The sequence below is a fragment of the Panthera pardus genome, unplaced genomic scaffold (genome assembly GCF_024362965.1).
Source record: "Panthera pardus isolate Hobbes unplaced genomic scaffold, ASM2436296v1 HiC_scaffold_10, whole genome shotgun sequence".
Lineage (NCBI taxonomy): Eukaryota > Metazoa > Chordata > Mammalia > Carnivora > Felidae > Panthera > Panthera pardus.
Genome location: NW_026526655.1, coordinates 94492370 through 94514917, shown reverse-complemented (window position 1 = coordinate 94514917; position 22548 = coordinate 94492370). Strand labels below are relative to the sequence as shown.

General features: G+C 38.8%; 1 protein-coding gene across 5 annotated transcripts in view; it reads right to left on the bottom strand.

The window, feature by feature from the left end:
- Positions 1–22548, bottom strand: part of ZRANB3 (zinc finger RANBP2-type containing 3) — a 303348-nt gene that overhangs the window by 27110 nt on the left and 253690 nt on the right. For all 5 annotated transcript variants that reach the window (XM_053909315.1, XM_053909305.1, XM_053909304.1 and 2 more), the window contains one exon: positions 380–767. In XM_053909315.1, the coding sequence (XP_053765290.1) occupies positions 380–767 (388 nt within the window). The remainder of the gene's footprint in view (positions 1–379; positions 768–22548) is intronic.

The window sequence follows — 22548 nt, the reverse complement described above, 5'->3', positions numbered from 1 at the left end:
TTTAAAACAAGTATTATCTACAGGAGAAAGAAAACAGCAGGTCTATGACTATAAGGCATATTTGCTGCCATAGCAACCGAGCTTCTATTCCTGCCCATTGAATTCACATCCTGCTGGCATTAATGAGAAATGTCCATTTGTGCCAAATTAATGCCATGTCACAGACGCTCTGGGATATACATTCTTGACAGACCTGGAAGTTTTGCACATTCCACAAGGGGATAAATTCAGTCTTCACTGTATAAAGTTCTTACTCCAGCTTAAAAGCTGAAGTCAGTGCCGAGTCACACTAACCCGATACAGCAGTTGCCTCTAAAAACACTGGCTAGGTGAAGACAACACCACCAGCCCCCTCCAGGGCCACACTCCATCTACTCACCGGCACCGCCTCGAGGATTCTCACATATTTCACAATACGGTAACGTGGAGTTATTGATATAGGTGCAGAGGCCACACTGCCAGCCCTTTCCAGGAAGAGGTGGGGTGGTTTCCTGGGCAGGAGCCGTGGTTTGCCTGGGCCAGGATGGCTTCTCCTCTGGGGCACTGTGGTGGTCATTGGCGGTAACCAACTTTAATCTTTTACCTTCAGGTTCAAAATTGCTTTCATAATCCATGATATGCCTCGTGGCTATTTTTCCAGGGTTTGCCGAAACGACAGTATTTTTCTCCTGGAATATCCCCGATTCATCGCAGGAGGTCACCAACTGCCTTTTCTTAGGTTTTGGTGAAAAGAATGATCGAATATCATGCTGTTTTTCTTTTTCAAACTGGGAAAAACAAACAGCAAATTAAGAAGCAATCTAACATGTTTTTCCTAAAGAAAACAGTTGAACCAACTATTTTCAGTAACCATATTCCTTTATCTTTTGAACACCTTGTTGGAAATGAATTCAATTACGCTGACTCTTCATATATACATATATGTAGAATAACGTGAACAAATATATAGACTTTCTGTGTCTAACTTTTTTTTAGCACTTACAATGTGCCTAGCACTTAACATATATTAACTCATTTGATCCTCATGCCAGCTCTGTGAGACAGGTACTAATATTCTTCCTACATTTTAGATGAGGACACTAAAGGTTTAGAGATGTTAGGTAACGTGGCTATGGAATTTATGTAATAAAATTATACTTCATAAACTATCTGCTCTAGAGGTATGTCAGGGACCAGAGAACTATGTATTAAAATACTTCAAGCTGGGAAAGGAGAATTGTATATTTAAGTATTTCAAGTCAATAAAGAACCTACAAAAATGTTTTCTTAACCAAACTATAAATACAGTGTTCATAAACAATGTTTTTCATATTAAAGTGGTTTTTTTTTTTGATTAGGGAGCATTTTTTTTCAAATAGAATTAAAGCTACTAATTAGAACTGCTTCTTTAATAGACACATCTTAATAATTATCTTGTTTTCAAGAAATATATTTCTCTTTTCTGAGAAAATCTCCATCATTATCTTGTTTTTCATCTTCTTTTCTATGTGTAAATCTCAACCTCCTCATTAGAGAAAGTAGAATGCATATCACCACGACTGATTAGCTAGCAGTAAAGGAAAATTAAAGGAGTCCGCTTTAGAGAATTCCAGCTGGAGGTACTATAGTAGACACACATTGCATTTCCAAAGACAGCCACACCCATTCTTATTCTATTTGACATGTTCTTCTCACAATGTGACAATGACACACCTACATTTAGAGGTGGGGTCTGTGTTTTTCTCCCTTGAACCTGGGTGGGACTTTGTAACTGTCTTGATCAACAGAATACAGTGAAAGTGACAGCATGTGTGACTTCTATGGCTTCCACTTGGTTGCTGAATCCCTTTTATGTCTTGGGTTGCTTGTGTTTGGAGTCTAGCCACCATGTTGTGGGGAAGCCCAGGCCACATGGAGAAACCATGTGTGGATGTTCAAGTTGACAACTCCAAGCAGGCCCCTAGGTTACAGACATCATCAATTGCCAGACATGTGAGTGCATGAGCCTCGAGATGTTTCCAGATCTCAGACTTGGGGTCCTCCATTAAAGGCCCTAGTCATCATGGAGCAGAGGCACATACATCATCTCCATAAGCCTAGGTTGAATTCCTCACCCACAGAAACCATAATAAATAATATATGACTATCTGAAGAATAGTTTGAAGACAAACTGTTGTTTGAAGACACTGGGTTTTGAGGTAATTCGTTATGCAGCAATAGATTAACATTGACAGACACTACAGATAATGATAGCAAAATACCATATATTGTAAAGATATTTTACAGAATAAAACTTACCTGCACTTCTTAGCAGTGCTGTATAAGAAAGCAAGATATAGTAAATACATAGAAAGAAGGATTAGTGGTTAAGAGGGAAAAGGACATGGGGAGTTATGGTAAATGGTTAGAGTCTCTGAGGTGATGAAAACTTTTGAAAATAGTGATGACAACTGCACAGCATTGCCAATGTAATATTACGTAGCATTACCATTCAACTGTACACTTAGAAGTGGTTAAAATGACAAGATTTGGGATTATATAGCTACAAATATAATCACAATCACACATTTTTGTCATTTTTCTGGTTCTCCAGGAGGGAGTCCTCTAATCACCTTCCTGAAGGATACAATGCTGGCTACCAGTAATCTGGGGGCAGATTAGGAGAACGGTGCTAAGGATTCCATCATTATTTAAGGAGTCTTTCACTTAATATGCTTGTTTTCAATTTATTGTCTTACCCCACCCCCCACCTCAACTGGCTCTCTTCCTAGATACATTTAGAGTTACATCTTTTTAAAGATTTTATTTTTAAGTAATCTCTACACCCAACGTGGGGCTCGAACTCACAACCCGGAGATCCAGAGCTCCATGCTCCACATACTGAACCAGCTAGGCACCCTTGAAATATATTTGTTAAGAAGAGCAAATAAATAAACAAACAAATAAATAAAATATACAGTAACAGGCCACTGTCACTTACATGGAATAATGTGTAGATAATATTAGAATCTCTTGTCCCATTCTACCTTGTAAGGAATTTGTTTAAAACCTTTTTAATCTCTTCATCTTCCCACAAAGAACCAAACCAAAATTGTTTTAGATTTTCTTATTAAAAAAAGCAACCCTCCCCATAATACAAAACAAAAACCTAAGAAATCTTTAAAAAAAAAAAAAAAAAGAATTCTCAGGGCCTTAAAATAATCAGCTTTTATAGTTGATCTCTTTAATTAAGATAGTTAATTAAGCTGTTTTTTAAAGAACCTCTTTTTCTATTTAAGTAATGACTAATTTTAGAATTAACATTTGAGAAATTCTCATTATGTGCCAGAGGCAAGTCACAGTAAAGATTAGCGGTGACTGACAGTAATCAGAAACTGATGCCTGCATCTGCCACTTACAAGGGCCGGTACACAGGAGTAATCAGTATTGGTGTTATTTGGAAAGTTCAGGTGCTCGGGTAATCATAAATTGAGACTTGAGTGCATAAAACCCAGAAAAGGGTATAAAGGGAATCATTTGACAGTTTTGGGAACTGAAGGATCCACTAAGAGCATAATTTTAGAAAAAGGAGAGGGCAAGATTAATTAGTGGCAATGACTTTAGTTAATGTTATGACGGCTACATTGGACAATGGTGAGCATGGTTATAGGCAGTGAACTTGCAAATTAGTGCCATGGCCATGGGGCTGCCAGAAGCTGTAAGGCCTAACAGAAATAAAGGCTTCCTCTGAGATAATCAATTACAAGCCTGATCTATATCATCAGTTATGTTTTCTGAGAGCAACCTCTGAGCAATCGGCAGGAGGGAGGTTGATGAGGTTTCTTTGACACTTAGCAGCTGGGAGTGACAGAAACACAGGCGAGAAAATCTCTCTGACACATCCCTAACGATAATCATACATGTTGGATGGAAACAGAGAAGGGCTGCAGGTTTACTGAACAGGTGTTCTTGGGACCCATGGGCCTTTCACAAGACCTTGGATGGCCTCATGTGAGCCTAAGAAACCCTTGAAATTGTCTATAAAATGTTTTCTGTATTGTATGTACATTTTTAAAAAATGTTTATTTATTTTTGAGACAGACAGAGCATGAACGGGGGAGGGTCAGAGAGGGAGGGAGACACAGAATCCGAAGCAGGCTCCAGGCTCTGAGCTGTCAGCACAGGGCCCGACACGGGGCTCAAAATCGAACAGACCACAAGATCATGACGTGAGCTGAAGTCGGATGCTTAACCGACTGAGCCACCCAGGCGCCCCGTATGTACATTTTTGGAGCGTACTTCTTTACTTTCTCCATGGTTTCAGAGGGATGGATTCAGGACCCAACAAAGATTAAGAGCCACTGGACTAGAATCAAATATCTGAACATGCACCTGTGGTTTGAGCAGCTCCATTTCTTTCCTTAATTGTCCAGAAGTAAAGACAGATTGAAAGTTCATATGTGAGTGTACAAATGGGTGGTGAATTAACTCTTTTCAAGGAGAAACAAAGAAATACATTCTCCTAAATACTGAGAATCCCTCTAGCTTCTCTCAAATAATAATTTTTCCATACTGAGTAGTACCAACACAGAGTAACTTGGGTGCAGGCATGAAACATTCTCCTTTGGTTCATCTGTCATGGTAACTGGATTCTGAGCAGCTACTTACAGGAGAGCAAATGACACGGGAGCGCCCACATGGCCAGAGAGCGGGAAACGCTGATGAGGTGAGCAGAGGACAGGGCAGGAACCGTGACGGCTGGAGTTGTAGGAGACACTGCTGTGTGGGCAGGACTCACAAGTCTAAGGTCAGCTAGGTCAGCTCAAAGCAAAATACACTTTCCTTAATGTTTTGAGACAGGGACATATCACCATTAGCTCTGCAAGGAGACTCTAGCAGGTTCTTGGGACATGTCAAGATTAATCAAAGAAGTGAACATTAGTGCTTTTTAAATTAATTTTTTATAAAGTGAATGTGGATCCACCAATGAAAGCATCTGAGAAAAAGGCAGTAAGAAAAAATTATAAACAAAATGTTTCCCAAATGAACATGTTTACTAAAAATATTAGATTTATTAATAACAAGACTCCCTGCAGGAGCAAGCTTTACTGGTCTTACCAGAACAGACCAGAATCTTTAAATTATAAGAGCCACACTGATAGTTAAATACTCAGTAGCCATACTGTTCTGGCAAGTCTGTATTTGAAAAATGACTGATCTTATTAATGTTATCAGCATTTCTCAGTGGTAATGGTAAGCAAAAATATAGGAAGACAAAACATTTTTTATGGCTTAGGAAAGCTTTTTTACTTAAAAGCACAATTAAGCTAAAACTTTTTTTTTTTTTTTTGAGAGAGAGAAAAAGCATGTGCATGAGTGGGGGAGGTGCAGACAGAGAGAGGGAGGGAGAGAAAGAGAGAGAGAGAGAGAGAGAGAGCATCCCAACCAGGCTCCATATTCAGCTCAGAGCCCAATGTGGGGCTCAATCGCATGACTGTGAGATCATGACCTGAGCCAAAATCAAGAGCCAGATACTTAACTGACTGAGCCACCCAGGTGCCCCAAGCTGAAAAATTTTGTCTTTTCTGACTACATTCTTGCATTTAGAAAAGACATTATACTAGCAAATTATTGACAAATATCCTAACTCATCATGACTGTTTGTCCTTGTAAAGAAATAACTATGTTAAGTGACCCTTTTAGTATATGATAAATAAAGAACTGAAATGTAGGTGTTTGTAAGTAGGAGGAGTGATCTAAACTTATAGTAATTTTTATCACAAGGCTTTGGGAAAAAATAGAGTTAAGCCAACATGCCCCTGTCATAAGATGTGGAAAACAGAAGAACACATTGCTCTCTTCGGTTATATAGCAGACACTCGTTACTGTGTTCCTGTCTTTTGTTCAATCTTGCCTTTGAAAAACATAAAAAAAAAAAAAAAATACTGCTTTTGGTGAGAAGTCCTGGGGAAAAAAACTACAAAATGCTTAAGGTGGCAAAATGTGTGTTTTTATCTGAAAGGTTCAGGGACTTAATATATTTGCTCTGTTTTGCTCCATGGTAAACTAATGCTCTTTAGAGACAAATTTCTTGGCCATGATGATAGGATTAAAAGCCAGTTATTAGAAATGAAGCAGAGGAAAAGGAAATCTCATAAAAGTCATAAAAAAACAATAAAGCACTTCAAAGTCTGGTGCTATCCCAGAGCAGCACACACCAACAAAAAGCACCAGTGTCGGGTCTCAAAGACTTTGATCAAAGGGCAGCTCTTGTAGGAATCATTACTGTCTCATGTCATTCGTCTCCTGTTCTTCAAAGAATTAATAAAACCGCTGTGACACAAATGGGTGATGGCCCCGAACGGCCCACGACTGGTGAGCAGAGCTGGAACTAAGGCGTCTGCCCTAACATTTGCAAACAAGCCAGAGGATACACAATGACAAGAGTGAGGGTTTAATCATCTAACTAAAAAAAATAAATTTCAGTTCTCCTAAAAGTAGACGTTTTCAGGTTTTGTAAAATGTCCACTCTCATGTAGTTAAATAAAATGTTGACAGGGATCCACTCTTAGGCACAATGTTTTTCTCTGTGGGCATAAAGAAAACAAATCAAACAAAATAAAATAACACTGGTTTTAAAGGAACATGGTAAAAAAGAAAACATTATTTTTATCAAAAGCAGTGCAGGGGTGACTGGGTGGCTCAGTTGGTTAAGTGTCCAACTTCGGCTCAGGTCATGATCTCATGGTTAGTGACTTTGAACCCTGCACTGGGTTCTGTGCTGACAGCTCAGAGCTTGCTTCAGATCTTCTGTCTCCCCCATCCCTGCTCCTCCCCTGCTGGTTCTCTCTCTCTAAATAGATAAATAAACTTAAAAAACAATTATATAGCAAAACACTGTATAATGCACAGATCTCTAGAATGGGAGTTAAATGTCACCTACTCGCATGCCTCTGGTGATGGCATCTCCCCCTCCTCCTGCACAAGCTGCTATTAGGCAGAATTCCTCCCAGGCCCTACTAGGTTGACCCTACCTCTGAAATGTCAGGAATTTTTCTCTTCCTATTACCACTACTACTGTTAAGAGTTCAGTGTGGTGTTTAGTGCTCCAAATTCCATCTGGGAATCTCTGACAAAGCAGCCTTTAAAAAAAAAGTTCATTATTACTATTATTATTATTAGTATGATTATTATTTTAACTGAGAGACTGAGAGAGACAGAGAGAGTGTAAGCAGAGTAGGGGGAGAGAGAGAGAGAGAGAGAGAGAGAGAGAGAGAGAGAGAGAGAGAGAGAGAGAGAGAGAGAGGGAATCCCAACTAGGCTCCACACTGTCAGCACAGAGCCCACAACCTGGGCCTTGAACTCACCAACTGTGAGATCATGACCTGAGCTGAAATCAAGAGCCAGCCACTTAACCAAATGAGCCACTCAAGCACCCCCAAAGCAGCCTTTTATATAGTAATAGCCCTAAGAATAAAAAGGAACTGGCTTTATTAATAGACCTAAACATATCTATTAATAAAAGTAAAGTTTTGGTAAAAGGTGTATTAAAGAACCCAGCTAAAACTCAAGGCTATCATGGGACTTCGTACCTCTCAGCCCAAATCTAGACTGTAAGGCCTGCCAGGGCAAGGTGCTTTCTTTCACTCTGCTTATGGTGGAGACACAAGTGCAGGAGAGGCAGGCCTCTGGGGAGAAAAGCAACTCGTGACCCAGCCAACATCTTAGGCTCTGAAAAATTCTCTCAGGGATAGGGGGAGAAAGCCCTGAGACAGAGTAGAGACAGAAAAATCTCTTTACCACAGGTTCAAATGGGATGGCAGACATAATCCCTTCTCCAGCTACCACTGTCTCCAAGAACTTCTGACCCTTCCCCCTCCCATTCATTTCCCACATTGCTACTAGGGTCATCTTCAGAAAACAGAAATCTCATCAGGTCATTCATGTGCTTAAAAGCCTCGGATGACATTACACTCTTTCCAGGATAAATCCAACTTCTTGGCATTACATGTGTGGGCTCCTCTCCATCTGTTTGAGGCCAGAGTTTTGGGGTTCTTCGCATTTGAATCACGTCTCGTGTGCCCTATGCTCATACATTCACATGGAGTACCCATTCCCAGAACATGTGGAGACTGTTCCTTCTTCTCACTGTGCTTTGTGGCATGCTTTGGGTGTTCCCTAGGGCTGGCTGAACTAGGATCCACCCCCTGTGAACTCATCCTTCACAATCCAGCTCAGATGCTTCCAAAGGTAAACTTTCCCACATGCCCACAGTAGTTATTTATTCTGTCCTGTGATCCCAGAGCCTGGTTTACATATCTCTATTTTGACATATATTATATCTCATTAAAATGATTTGATTACAGTCATCTCTCCCAATTAAAGAGTAAGCTCCAAAGGAATGCTAGCTGTTTTCCTTATCTTTGCACCTAGCATGTAGTATTTTAAAACTAACTGTTTTATTGAGCTATAATCTATTTGTATACCATAAAATTCACTCTTTTCAAGTGTCCAATTAAGTGATTTTTGGAGTATTTCAGAATTCTACCACCATCACCACTGCTTAATTGTAAAACATTTTCCTCACCTTCAAAAAGAAATCCTTTACCAATTAAGCAGTCACTTCCTATCTCTCCCCCCTCCAAAGCCCTGGCAACCACTAATCTATTTTTCTATGGATTTGCCTATTTTGGCCAATTCATATAAATGGAACCAGACAATATGTGGCCTCTTGTGTCTGGCTTCTTTCATTTAGCATTAGGTTTTCAGGATTCCTCTATGTTGTACATGTATCGGCACTTCACTCCTGTTTATGAGTAAATACTATTCTGTTGTATGAATTATTCATCAATTGATCGATATTTGGACTATGACATTCATGCACAAGTTTTTGTGTGGACATATGTTTTGAATTTCTTTGAAAGTGAACCTGCTGGACCATATGGTGATTCTATGTTTAACACTGTAAGGAACCGCAAGAACTATTTCGCAAAATGGCTGTACCATTTTACATTCCTACCAGCAATGTATGAGTGTTCCAGTTTCTCTACATCTTTGGCCATACATGTTGTCTGTCTTTTTAATTTTAGACATCCTAGTGGGTGTGAAGTGGTATCTAATTGTGGTTTTAATATAACCTTAATAAATATTTATATAATGGTCTTTAAATGCCCTGTACATAGTACATATCACATAAACACTGACTAAACCAAATTGAAGTGTTTCAATGCTCTATTCACTCCATAAATAACTGAGTGTCCACAGTGTGCTAACTCTAATGCATCTGGTATAGTCTGGCAAGGTCATGAAGGTAGACTGTGGAAAAGAAAGGTCTGGGTTCAAATCCCTGCTCTGTCACTCATTGGCTGTATACACTTAGGCGGATTATTTAACCTTTCTGAGCTTTAGTGGGGCATGGTAGTAGTATCTGCCTTGTGATATAGCTATGAAGGTTAAATAAAATTATGTGTTTAAGGGCTTTGCACAGGGGCTGCATGGAATAGCGACTCAATACATGTTAATTACTACTACTGAGTGAATTGTTATCACTGAATAGATTGAAGTAATAAAGACAAAGGCTGATGCCTAATAATAGCACTATGTGATGTAGGCCATGATGAAGATATTTATATGTCTCTGTCCATAACAACGAGGTCGCCCTCTTGTCTTTATTATTAGGCTATTACACAGACTAATTATATAATGTTTATAGAGTTTACAGAGTGGTTTGAGTGGTTTACAGAGTGGTTTGAGTTCTAAAATATATATAAATGAATAGTCTAATTTAAGATGTGTTAAATTCAAGAAACCAGTACATTTGCATATTCAGAAACAAGACATTTTGGATAAGAAAAACTTAGACTTCACGAATGTGATGGCTCCTACGGTCAATGTTATTTTGCTGTTACCCTTTTCTCAACAGACAATATGTGGGAAACAAGGTTATTTTTCATTTGTATGAGACAATTCCTTATTGCACTGCTTAGCCCACAACAAAAAACGATTTCATACAATGTTAGCATTTAATAAAAAATGCAAGGTTTGTTTTTGAATTTTGAGGGCATATTTTTAAATTTCATAGTTGTGCTAAAGAGCTTTTCTTCCCAACTACACACTTCTTCTTCTTCTTTTTTTTTTTTTTTTTTTTTTTTTGCAGACCAGCAACCATCCTACATATTTTTAATGCAAGTGCAGGTGTTTGAAATAGAAATCTGCTTTGGGTTAAGGGTGTTCGAGAAGGACTTGAGGACAGCAGACCAGGGGGCTTGAGGATGGTTTTGATAGAAAAAAGGCAGTGGTGGAGCCAGGTGAAAGATTTAAGTACTAAAGAGGGGTAAGAAAGGTAGGCAACCAGGAAGAGTCTAATGAGGAGAAAGTTAAACTGTGAGCTGTTGAACTATGAACTCATAAAATGAAAACAACTGGTAAGGTTAAACACAGACCTCAAAATCAGAGACTGAATTTGGGATGTGGAGATCTGTTCCAAAATGGAAAGAGATCTACTGTGTGAAATTAGAAAATGGAAGCAACTCTGGCTTACTGAGGCTTGAAGAAGAGAAACCAAGCAGAAAAAAGACCTGCCCTAGGCAGAAGTTGCACTTGTTACCCATACTAAATTAGAATCCTTTCTTTTGCTCACGAATGAATCACTTATTGAATATTTTAACAACCAGTACTCATATATCCATATATACTGGTAAAGTACCAGCCCTGGTGCCATATATTTTTTTTATCCTAAGTTTCTCTTTGGATACTTTACAGTATATATAATATGGATGAAGGGGACCTCAGTCATCTAGTGATCTAGGGACTCAAATGGCTGGGTAATGATGTTACTGTTTATCTATTAAGAGCCAAAAGAGAGAAAGGGCTCTGTAGGCATTAAGGGAAGGGCCCAATTCCTACAGCTAATGCTAAAGAAAGGGATACCCCTCAGATGATAGAGCATAAGTGAAAATCAGAGAGAGGGGGAGGCTTCCTATTGAAATACTCCACTGAGTGTATTTTATTCAGAAACAGCCTTTAATCACTAGGAAATGACATTATAGAATAATTAACTCCATACCATTCTCTCTTTCCATCAGTAAGTGACCAACTTCATCACTCAGTGTAAGCCATTGTAGGAAAATCAAAACACCTCAAAACCAAAACAGCAGTTAGATGTCATATACTTTCAGAGGCAGAAAAAAAGGAAGAAGGCTGAGAAATAGGATTGCATCTGAGGCAGTGACCTTGGTGACGGACTCCTGGACAACACTTGTTACTTAAGGGACAGTCAACTGGGCTGTGCAGAACTATCTTTCCTCATGGTGGTAGGATGTTTTCACTGAGTTGGACTTCCATTTGAGTTACATTTGGATTAATGTTTTCCTTTAAAAAATGTAAATATATTTAGGAGGGGTAAAGAACTGTGACTCATTCACTTGTGTGGATTAATTCCATGCAGGGTATTATGCACATACTTAGTAACAGCTACAGCAGCAGCATTAACCAGTATTGTGCTGAAGCAAAGTCCTAGAATCCCATGCTATGCCAGATCACAGGAATGTCCAGAAGGCCCTATTGGTGGGGTGAGGGAGTACAATGAGGAGACTGAAGAAGAGGCTATTTACCAAACATTACCCAAAGAAATTGACTATTTTAACAACCAGTACTCTTATATCCATATATACTGGTAAAGTACCCACCCTGGTACCATATATTTTTTTATCCCAATAATTAGCTGAATTATGTGACAGAAGAAAATTCTGATTAAGAGAGGAAGGAGATAAAGATAATGCCAATGCCATGCCCTCATTTTATCCTCTCTTTGCCCTTTGCGCTCACTCTCTGCTCCTTGGTCTCCTCCTCTCTGAGCCTCTCAGTTCCCTGTTCACTACGGCTGATGGGCTGCACTGAGACATGTGATAACATATACAATCTGTTCTTCCTGCAAGGGAAGGTCCCTCTTCTTGGCCTTAGCTCAAAGTTCCAGCTGCAGCCACAGGGCACGGGGACAGATAGAAAATGAACATCTCTTAAAATGCTGACACTACAGAAATGTTCACAAGCTGTTAAAAACCATCCAATTAGAACCGTTATAAACTTTTTAGTTAAACAAGTTTTTGATGACAATGGGCAAATCTGGTTAATTTGGCAAAGATTAATTGACAAAACTGGAAATATCTGAAAAATGTTAAATGTAGGAAATTTTTAAAAAGACTTTAAAAAAGGATCAGAAAGAAATTAGTATAAATAGAAAGATTTCCATAGGAAATGCTCAAAGTTTGGCAACATTCAGAAGAAAAATATGTTTATCAGTAGATTAAATTTGCTTAGGACTTGTCAACAAATTGAGTATTTCTTAAAATGCATGAAACTGGAGGGTATAAACTTAGGTGAGTAGCATGTGCACCTAAAGTGCACATTTCACATCCTGGCCCCAAACCACCAAATACAAACAAAGCAAAAACACATCAAAACAAATGGTCTCCACATTACAGAACTCCAACTTATAGAAAACCATGTGTGTATAACAACACGTAGTCAGGCCAGGATGGTTCAAGATGGTGGAAAAGAAAGATCCTTAACTTATCTCTTCCCATGTATACAAAAATATACAGCTATATATAGATTAATACCCTCTTAAGAAGACTGGAAAACTAGCTGAAGAGTTTATCCACAATAGTCGATATAAAGGCCACAGTGAGATGGGAGAAGCAGAGACATGGTTTTGCCAAAAATCTGTCCTTGGCATGGGGAGGGATCTTAGCAGTTCAGTGCTTCTCCTAAAGAAGCAAGGCGCTGGTGACCCACATGAGACACTCCAGTCCTTGCTATTTACACTGGAAAGATAAATCCCCCAAAAGTCTGGCTCTAAAAACCAACGGGCTTATGTCTAGGAGACCCAAGAGGCTACAGGTAATTAAAAGTCTGTTCTTAAAAGGCTCCTGCACAGATTCACTCATCTTGGGATGGAGGGCAAAAGCAGAAATTTGAAAAGTGCCTAGGCCGTATGTAAAGGAGATTCATTAGTTATTCTTTCAGCATCTGCTGGAGATAAGCATCCACTGGCAGGACTTTCTCTGGGGAAGGAGGTATTGGTGCCTCTTAATTTTTTTTGAGTTCTTTACTCTACCATGTCATGCTGGCAGTCACCACTTTTGTATTCCCCCAGCCTTGGTAGCACCAATAGGCTCCCCCTCCTCCAATGTTCTCTCATGGTCATGCTGAAGCTGGCAGGCCTGCCCTGGACACAGGCTCCCATGCAGGTTTCTGAAGCCAGTGGGCTTCCCCTGGTCCCAAAAGCTCCTACAACGCTACTGTACCCAGTGGTATAGTCCAGCCTATATACCTGCCTGTGGCCCTGCTATAGCCAACGAGATTCCTGCAGCTCTGCTAAAGCTGGCAGGCATGTGCAGTCAACATAGAAGACATTCCCCGAACAGCTGGCTTTGGTGACCAGGGTGGCCTGTGTTGCTGGGCCCCATGAGACTAAAACATCAGAAAGAGTTCCTGGCAGGTGATAAACACCAGGGCACAGCACAAAAAGCATATTGAAACAAATCCTAGTCTTCCTACCTAGTCTTCCTACAAAAAAGGCCTTGTTATGTGTCCTGTGGGACAGACTACAGGTTTACTATACAACCAGAGGCAACCAAGGAACTCTCAGGGAATGTAGGGTAGGGGACACTAGCTTTACTCTCCCTTGGCCTCACTACAACTTGCTGGCATCTCCTAGCAAGGAGTTTATCCACTTGTCTGGAGCCCTAGGGGGTAAATGGCACCAGGGCACACCTCCAAATCACCTGGCTAGGAGGCCAGCAGGGGTTATTAGTGCAGTCCCAAAAGACCATATATATTTGTATACTTTAGAAGCAGCTGCCTGAGGGCCTGGCTTCCACTCAGCTTGAAATTAGGTGCTGACTGAGTTCTCTCCCTTTCACACACTGACAGGACTTGGCAAACCCTCAACATCCTCAAGTGGGACCCATCAAGAATAACTCAGGCTGCTTAGACAATCACAAAGGTGCAAGAGAAAAGCAAAATTTAGTGTAAGACTGAACAATAAGGTTCGTCAGTCTATACAAGGCCACTCCTTTAAGACTGGGAGAGGAGGCTGTTATACCTAATATACACAGAAACAAAGAAATAAAATCAAAATGAGGAAATGGAGGAATATGTGCTAAATCAAAGAACAAGATAAAGCTCCAGAAAAAAATCTTAATGAAACAAATAGTAGTGATTTATCAGATAAAGAGTTCAAACTGATGGTCATAAAGATGCTCACCAAACTCAGGAGAAGAATGGATGAGCAAAATGAGATTTTTAACAAAGAGAGAGAAAATACAAGAAAGGATCAAACAGAAGTCACAGAAAGAAGAATACAGTAACTGAACTGAAAATACAAGAAGGGGTTCAATAGCTGACTAGATGATGCAGAAGAACAGAACAGCAACCTAAACCAAGGAAGTGGAGCTCAACCAAAGAAAGGAGCAAAAATAAAAAAGTATTTTAAAAAAGTGAAGATAGCCTAAGGGATTCATGGTACAACACCAGGGGAATAATGTTTTTATTACAGGAGTCAAGAAGAAAGAAAGGGGGAGAAAACTTTTTTGAAGAAATAATAGCTGGAAACTTCCCTAATGTAAGAGAGGGGACAGACATCAAGGTACAGAGAGTTCTAAGTAAGGTGAACCCAAAGAGACACACTCCAAGACACATTATAATTAAAATGTCAAAAGTTAAAGATGAAGAGAGAATCTTAAAAAGCACCAAGAGATCACTTGTTACATACAAGGGAACCCCCATCAGACTATCAGCTGATTTTTCAGCTGAAGCTTTGCAGTCCAGAAGGGAGTGGCACAACATATTCAAAGTGCAGAAAGGAAAAAACTTCCGACCAAAAATACTCTACCCAACAAGGCTATTATTTAGATATGAAGGAGAAAGAAAGAGTTTTTCAGAATAGCTAAAGGGGTTCATCACCACTAAATGAGTTACAAGAAATGTTAATGGGACTTCTTTAAGCTGAAAAGAAAAGGCATGACTTAGTAACAAAAAAAAAAAAAAATGAACTAGAAATCTCAACAGTAAGGCAAATATATAGTAAAGCTGGTGAATTAACCCCTTATAAAGCTAGTATGAAGGTTCAAAGACAACAATAGTAAAATCAACTGTACCTATGATAATTAGAGGATACACAAAAGAAAAAGATGTAAACGTGACATCAAAAACATAAAACACTGGGTGAGGGTGATGTGGAGAGGACACCAAGAATGCAGAATTTTTAGAATGCATTCAAGTTTAAATTGCTATCAACTTAAATTATATATACATATATATATATATATATATATATATATATATATATATATATATGTTGTATATAACATATACAACTGTTGTATATAAACTACATGCTAACCACAAAGCAAAAACCTATAGTAGATACACCAAAGATAATGAGAAAGGAACCTAAACATAAATTAAAGAAAGTTATTAAACCACCAGGAAAAAGTAAGAGAACAAAGGAAGAGAGGAACTATGATACAAGTCAGAAAAGAATTAACAGAATGGAAAGAAGTACATACATGTCAATAATTACTATAAATAAATGGACTAAATTCTCCAAAAGACTCATACACACACACACACACACACACACACATACACACACACACACACACACAAGATATAGAGTGGCTGAATGGATGAAAAACCAAGACCCATCTATATGCTGTCTACAGGAGACTCATTAAAGATCTAGGGACACGCACGACTGGAAGTAAAAGAATAGAAAAATATATTCCACAAACACGGAAACTAAAAGAATGCTGGTTTAGCTACCCTCATATCAGACAAAATAGACTTAGTTTTTAAAAGTTTACTTATTCATTTTGAGGCAGAAAGACAGATACAGAGAGAGCCAAGTGGGGGAGTGGCAGAGAGAGAGAATCCCAAGCAGGCTCCGTGCTGTCAGCATAGAGCCTGACATGGGGCTCAATCTCACAAACTGTGAAATTATGACCTGAGCTGAAATCAAGAGTCAGGTGCTCGATCAATTGAGCCACCCAGGTGCCCTGTAAAATAGGCTTTAAAAACAAAGACTATAATAAAAGGAAAAGAAGGCATTACACAATGATAAATTAGTCAATTCTACAAGAAGATATTAACATTTCTGGGTATTTATGCATCCAACAGAGGAGGACCAATATATATAAAGCTGATATTAACAAACCAAAAGGAAGAAACTGACAGCAATACAATAATAGTAGGAGACTTTATACCACACTTATACCAATGGATAGATCATCCAGACAGGAAATCAATAAGGGAACATTGGTCTTCAGTGACACACTAGATCAGCTGGTCTTTAAAGATGTATACAGAACATTTCATCCAAAAGCAGCAAAACACATTCTTCTCAAATAGACATGGAACATTCTCTGAGAAAGATCACATGTTAGGACACAAAACAAGTCTCAATAAATTTAAGAAGACTGAAATTATACCAAATATCTTTTCCAACCAAAATGGTATGAAACTAGCCATCAATTACAAAAAGAAAACTTGAAAAAATCACAAATGGGTGGAGATTAAACACATGCTACTAAACAACCAAAGGCCAATGAAGAAATCCAAGAGTAAAAAGAAAAAAAAAAGCAAACACATAAGACAAATTAAAACAGAAATACGATATATCTATATGTCAATACATCTATATATACAACAAAATCTATTGAATGAAGCATAGGAGGTGCTAAGAGGGAAGAGTATAGCAATAGAGGCCTACCTCAGGAAACAAGAAAAATCTCAAACAATCTAAAGAAGCACTTAAAGGAACTAGAAAAAGAAAAACAATCAAAGCCCAAAAGAAGGAAGAAAATAATATCAGAAGGAAGGAAATAACAGATCAGAATGAAATAATAAATGAAATACAGATTTTAAAAAAACCAATAGAAAAGATCAGTGAAACAAAGAGCGGCTTTCTTAAAAAGGTATACAAAACTGACAAACTTCTAGCTAGACTCAAGAAAAAAAGAGAGAGGATTCAAATAAAATCAGAAATGAAAGAGGAGAAGTTACAATTATTACCAGAGAAAGACAAATGATCATAAGAGACTCGTATGAACAATTACAGGCCAACATATTGTACAACCTAAAAAAAGTGGATAAATTCCTAGAAATATACAATTTTGCAAGACTGAATTATGAAGAAATAGAAAATCTGAAAACATCAATTACTAATAATGAGGAGATTGAATCAGAAATCACAAAATTTCCAACACACAAAAGTCTACAAGAGATGGCTTCACTAGTTAATTATACCAAACATTCAAGAAGATTTAATAACACACTTCACAAAATCTTTAAAAAAACAGAAGAGAAAGAAATGCTCCCAAACTGATTTTATGAGGCCTGCATCACCTTGATACTAAAATCAGACAAGTACACCACAGAAAAAGAAAATTACACACCAATATCCCTGAGAAACACAGATGCAAAATCCTCATTAAAATATTAGCAAACAGAATTCAACAATACATTAGAAGGATCATACACGATGATCAAGTGGGATTTATTCCAGGGAAGCAGGAATGATTCAACATGTACAAATCAATCAATGTGTTACACTACATTAAGAAAAAGGAATGATAAAGATAATCTCAAAAGATGTAGAAAAAAGCATTTGACACTATCCAGTATTCATTTATGTAAAATCTCTCAACAAAGAAGATAAGGAGGGAAAGTTCCTCAACATAATCAAGGCCATGTATGACAAACCCACAGCTAACATCATACTCAATGGGGAAGAGCTGAAAGTTCTTCTTCAGAATAGAAACAAGACAAGAATGCTGACTTTCACTTTTATTTAACATAGTATTATAATGCCTAGCTGCAGCCATCAGACAAGAAAAAGAAGTCATCTAAACGACAAAGGAAGAAATAAAACTCTCACTATTTGTAGATGACATACTATACACAAAAAACCCTAGACTCCATCAAAAGGGGTTAAAACTAATAAATGAATTCAGTAAAGTAGAAGAATACAAAACTAATATACATAAACTTATTGCAATTCTTTCCATTACTAATGAACTATCAGAAAGAAAAAATAAGAAAAAAATCCCATTACAATTACAATAAAATAGAATAAAATACTAAAGAATAAATTTATCCATGGAGAGGAAAGACCTACACACTGAAAACTATAAGAAAGAAACTAAGAAGACACAAATAAATTAAAAGATATTCTGTGCTCATGGGTTGAAAGATTAATATTGTTAAAAAGTCCATACTATGAAAAACAATTTAGAGGTCTAATGCATCTGTATCAGATCCCAATGGGATTTTTCACAGGACTAGAACAAATAATCCTAAAATTTGTATAGAATCACAAAAGACTTTAAATAGCTAAAGCAATCTTGAGACAGAAGAACTAAGAACTAAGAACTAAGTTGGAGGTATCAGGCACCTTGATTTCAAACTATACTGTGAAACTACTGTAATCAAGACAGTATGGTATTGGCATAAAAGAAGACACATAGATCAATAGAATAGAACAGAGCACAGAAATAAATCCACAAATCTATGGCCAACTGATTTGACAATGAAGCTAAGAAGGTACTATGGGGAGAGTACAGTATCCCCAATAAATGGTGTTAGGAAAACTGCACAACCAAATGTAAAAGAATGCAAGTGGACTACTATCTTAAGCCATACATTAAAATTAACTCAAAATCGATTAAGACTTGGATGTAAGAATTGAAACTATAAAACTAAAGAAAATATAAGGAGTAAGCTCTTTGACACTAGTCTTGGAGTTGAATTTTTAGATCTGACTCCAAAGCAAAGGTAACAAAAGCAAAAATAAGTAAGTGAGGCTACGTCAAACTGAAAAGCTTATGCACAGTGAAGCAAATTGTCAACAAAATGAAAAGGCAACCTACGGAATAGGAGACTATATTTGTAAACCATATACCTGAGAAGGGGTTAATATCCAAAATATACAAAGAACTCAAACATTAATAGCAGAAAAACAAACAATACAATTAAAAAATGGGCAGAAAATTTAGAAGCATTTTTCCAAAGAAGACATACAGACAGCCAAGAGGCACATAACAAGATGTTCAATACCACTAATTATCAGAGAAATACAAATCAAAATCACAATGAGGTATCACCTCACACTAGTTAGAAAGGCTATAATCATTCTGGGAAGATGGTGGCATAGGAAGACGCTGAGCTCACTGCGTCCTGCGGATCACTTAGATTCCACCCACACCTGCCTAAATAACCCAGAAAATCACCAGAAGACTAGCAGAACAAATTCTCCGGAGCCAAGCGTAGACGAGAGGTCCACGGAAGAGGGTAGGAAGGGCAGAGAGGCAGTGTGTGCTACACGGACGGGCAGGAGGGAGCCGGGGTGGAGGGGTAGCCCACCAGCAAAGCAGAGCCCCCGAGTCTGGCTTGCAAAAGCGGAGGGGCCAGGCGGAGTGTGTTCGGACAGGGAGCGGGACTTAACATCTGGAAGGTTATAAGTTAACAGTTCTGCTCAGAGAGCCGGAGGGCTGGAGGACAACGGGAGGGAGAGTTGTTGAGTCCCTGACGACGAGTGCAGGTTGGCAGGGAACAAAGGCGCTCACCATCGCCATCTCCCTCGCCCATCCCCCAGCCAAAATCCCAAAGGGAACCAGTTCCTGTCAGGGAACTTGCTTGCACCACGCAAAAACCCAACGCTGTGCTTCTGCGGATCCATCCTTCCAGCGGGTCTGACTCCCTCCTGGTGCTGCAGGGCCCCTCCCGAAGCAGACCTCTGAAGGAAAAGCGAGCTGAGCCTGCCCCTCCCGCCCTTGTGCACCTTGCCTATCCACCCCAGCTAATATGCCAGATCCCCAGCACCACAAGCATGGCAATGTGCAAGTAGCCCAGACGGGCCACGCCACCCCACAGTGAATCCCGCCCCTAGGAGAGGGGAAGAGAAGGCACACACAGTCTGACTGTGGCCGCAGAGGTGGGCTGGGGGCAGACATCAGGTCTCACTGCGGCCCCGCCCACCAACGCAAGTTATTCAAGACAGCACAGGGGAAGTGCCCTGCAGTTCCGCACCACTGCACGGACTATCCAAAATGACGAGACGAAACGAAACGGAAGAATTCCCCTCAAAATAACCTCCAGGAAATAACGACAGCTAACGAACTGATCAAAAACGATTTAAACAATATAACAGAGAGGGAATTTAGAATGATAGTCATAAAATTAATCGCTGGGCTTGAAAACATATAAAGGACAGCAGAGAATCTATTGCTACAGAGATCAAGGGACTAAGGAACAGCCAGGACGAGCTAAAAAATGCTATTAATGAGCTGCAAAATAAAATGGAGATGACCACAGCTCGGACTGAAGAGGCAGAGGAGAGAATAGGTGAACTAGAAGATAAAATTATGGAAAAAGAAGCTGAGAAAAAGATAAAAAAACCCAGGAGTATGAGGGGAAAATTAGAGAACTAAGTGATGCACTAAAGAGAAATAATCTACGCATAATTGGTATTCCAGAGGAGGAAGAGAGAGGGAAGGGTGCTGAAGGGGTACTTGAAGAAATAATAGCTGAGAACTTCCCTGATCTGGGGAAGGAAAAAGGCATTGAAATCCAAGAGGCACAGAGAACTCCCTTCAGACGTAACTTGAATCGATCTTCTGCACGACATATCATAGTGAAACTGGCAAAATACAAGGATAAAGAGAAAATTCTGAAAGCAGCTAGGGATAAACGTGCTCTAACATATAAAGGGAGACCTATAAGACTCGTGACTGATCTCTCTACTGAAATTTGGCAGGCCAGAAAGGAATGGCAGGAAATCTTCAATGTGATAAACAGAAAAAAATATGCAGCCGAGAATCCTTTATCCAGCAAGTCTGTCATTTAGAATAGAAGGAGAGATAAAGGTCTTCCCAAACAAAAACTGAAGGAATTCGTCACCACTAAACCAGCCCTACAAGAGATCCTAAGGGGGATCCTGTGAGACAAAGTATCAGAGACATTGCTACAGACATCACAATGACTCTAAACCCATATCGTTCTATAACACTGAATGTAAATGGACTACATGTGCCAACCAAAAGACATAGGGTATCAGAATGGATAAAAAATCAAGACCCATCTATTTGCTGTCTACAAGAGACTCATTTTAGACCTGAGGACACCTTCAGATTGAAAGTGAGGGGATGGAGAACTATTTATCATGCTACTGGAAGTCAAAAGAAAGCTGGAGTAGCCATACTTATATCAGACAAACTAGACTTTAAATTAAAGGCTGTAACAAGAGATGAAGAAGGGCATTATATAATAATTACAGGGTCTATCCATCAAGAAGAACTAACAATTATAAATGTCTATGCGCCAAATATATAAAACAATTACTCATAAACCTAAGCAACCTTATTGATAAGGATGTGGTAATTGTAGGGGATGTTAATACCCCACTTACAACAATGGATAGATCATCTAGACACACGGTCAGTAAAGAAACAAGGGCCCTGAATGATACATTGGATCAGATGGACTTGACAGATATATTTAGAACTCTGCATCCCAAAGCAACAGAATATACTTTCTTCTCGAGTGCACATGGAACATTCTCCAAGATAGATCACATACTTGGTCACAAAACAGTCCTTCATAACTATACAAGAATTGAGATCATACCATGCATACTTTCGGACCACAATGCTATGAAGCTTGAAATCAACCACAGGAAAAAGTCTGGAAAACCTCCAAAAGCATGGAGGTTAAAGAACACCCTACTAAAGAATGAATGGGTCAAGCAGGCAATTAGAGAAGACATTAAAAACTATATGGAAACAAACGAAAATGAAAATACAATACTCCAAATGCTTTGGGATGCAGCGAAGGCAGTCCTGAGAGGAAAATACATTGCAATCCAGGCCTATCTCAAGAAACAAGAAAATCCCAAATACAGAATCTAACAGCACACCTAAAGGAAATAGAAGCAGAGCAGCAAAGACACCCCAAACCCAGCAGAATAAGAGAAATAATAAAGATCAGAGCAGAAATAAACAATATAGAATCTAAAAAAACTGTAGAGCATATCCATGAAACCCAGAGTTGGTTTTTTGAAAAGATAAACAAAATTGATAAACCTCTAGCCAGGCTTCTCAAAAAGCAAAGGGAGAGGACCCAAATAGATAAAATCATGAATGAAAATGGAATTATTACAACCAATCCCTCAGAAATACAAGCAATTATCAGGGAATACTACGAAAATTATATGCCAACAAACTGGACAACCTGGAAGAAATGGACAAATTCCTAAACACCCACACACTTCCAAAACTCAAACAGGAGGAAATAGAAAGCTTGAACAGACCCATAACCAGCGAAGAAATTGAATCAGTTATCAAAAATCTTCAACAAATAAGAATCCAGGACCAGATGGCTTCCCTGGGGAATTCTACCAGACATTTAAAGCAGAGATAATACCTATCCTTCTCAAGCTGTTCCAAAAAATAGAAAGGGAAGGAAAACTTCCAGACTCCTTCTATGAAGCCAGCATTACTTTGATTCCTAAACCAGACAGAGACCCAGTAA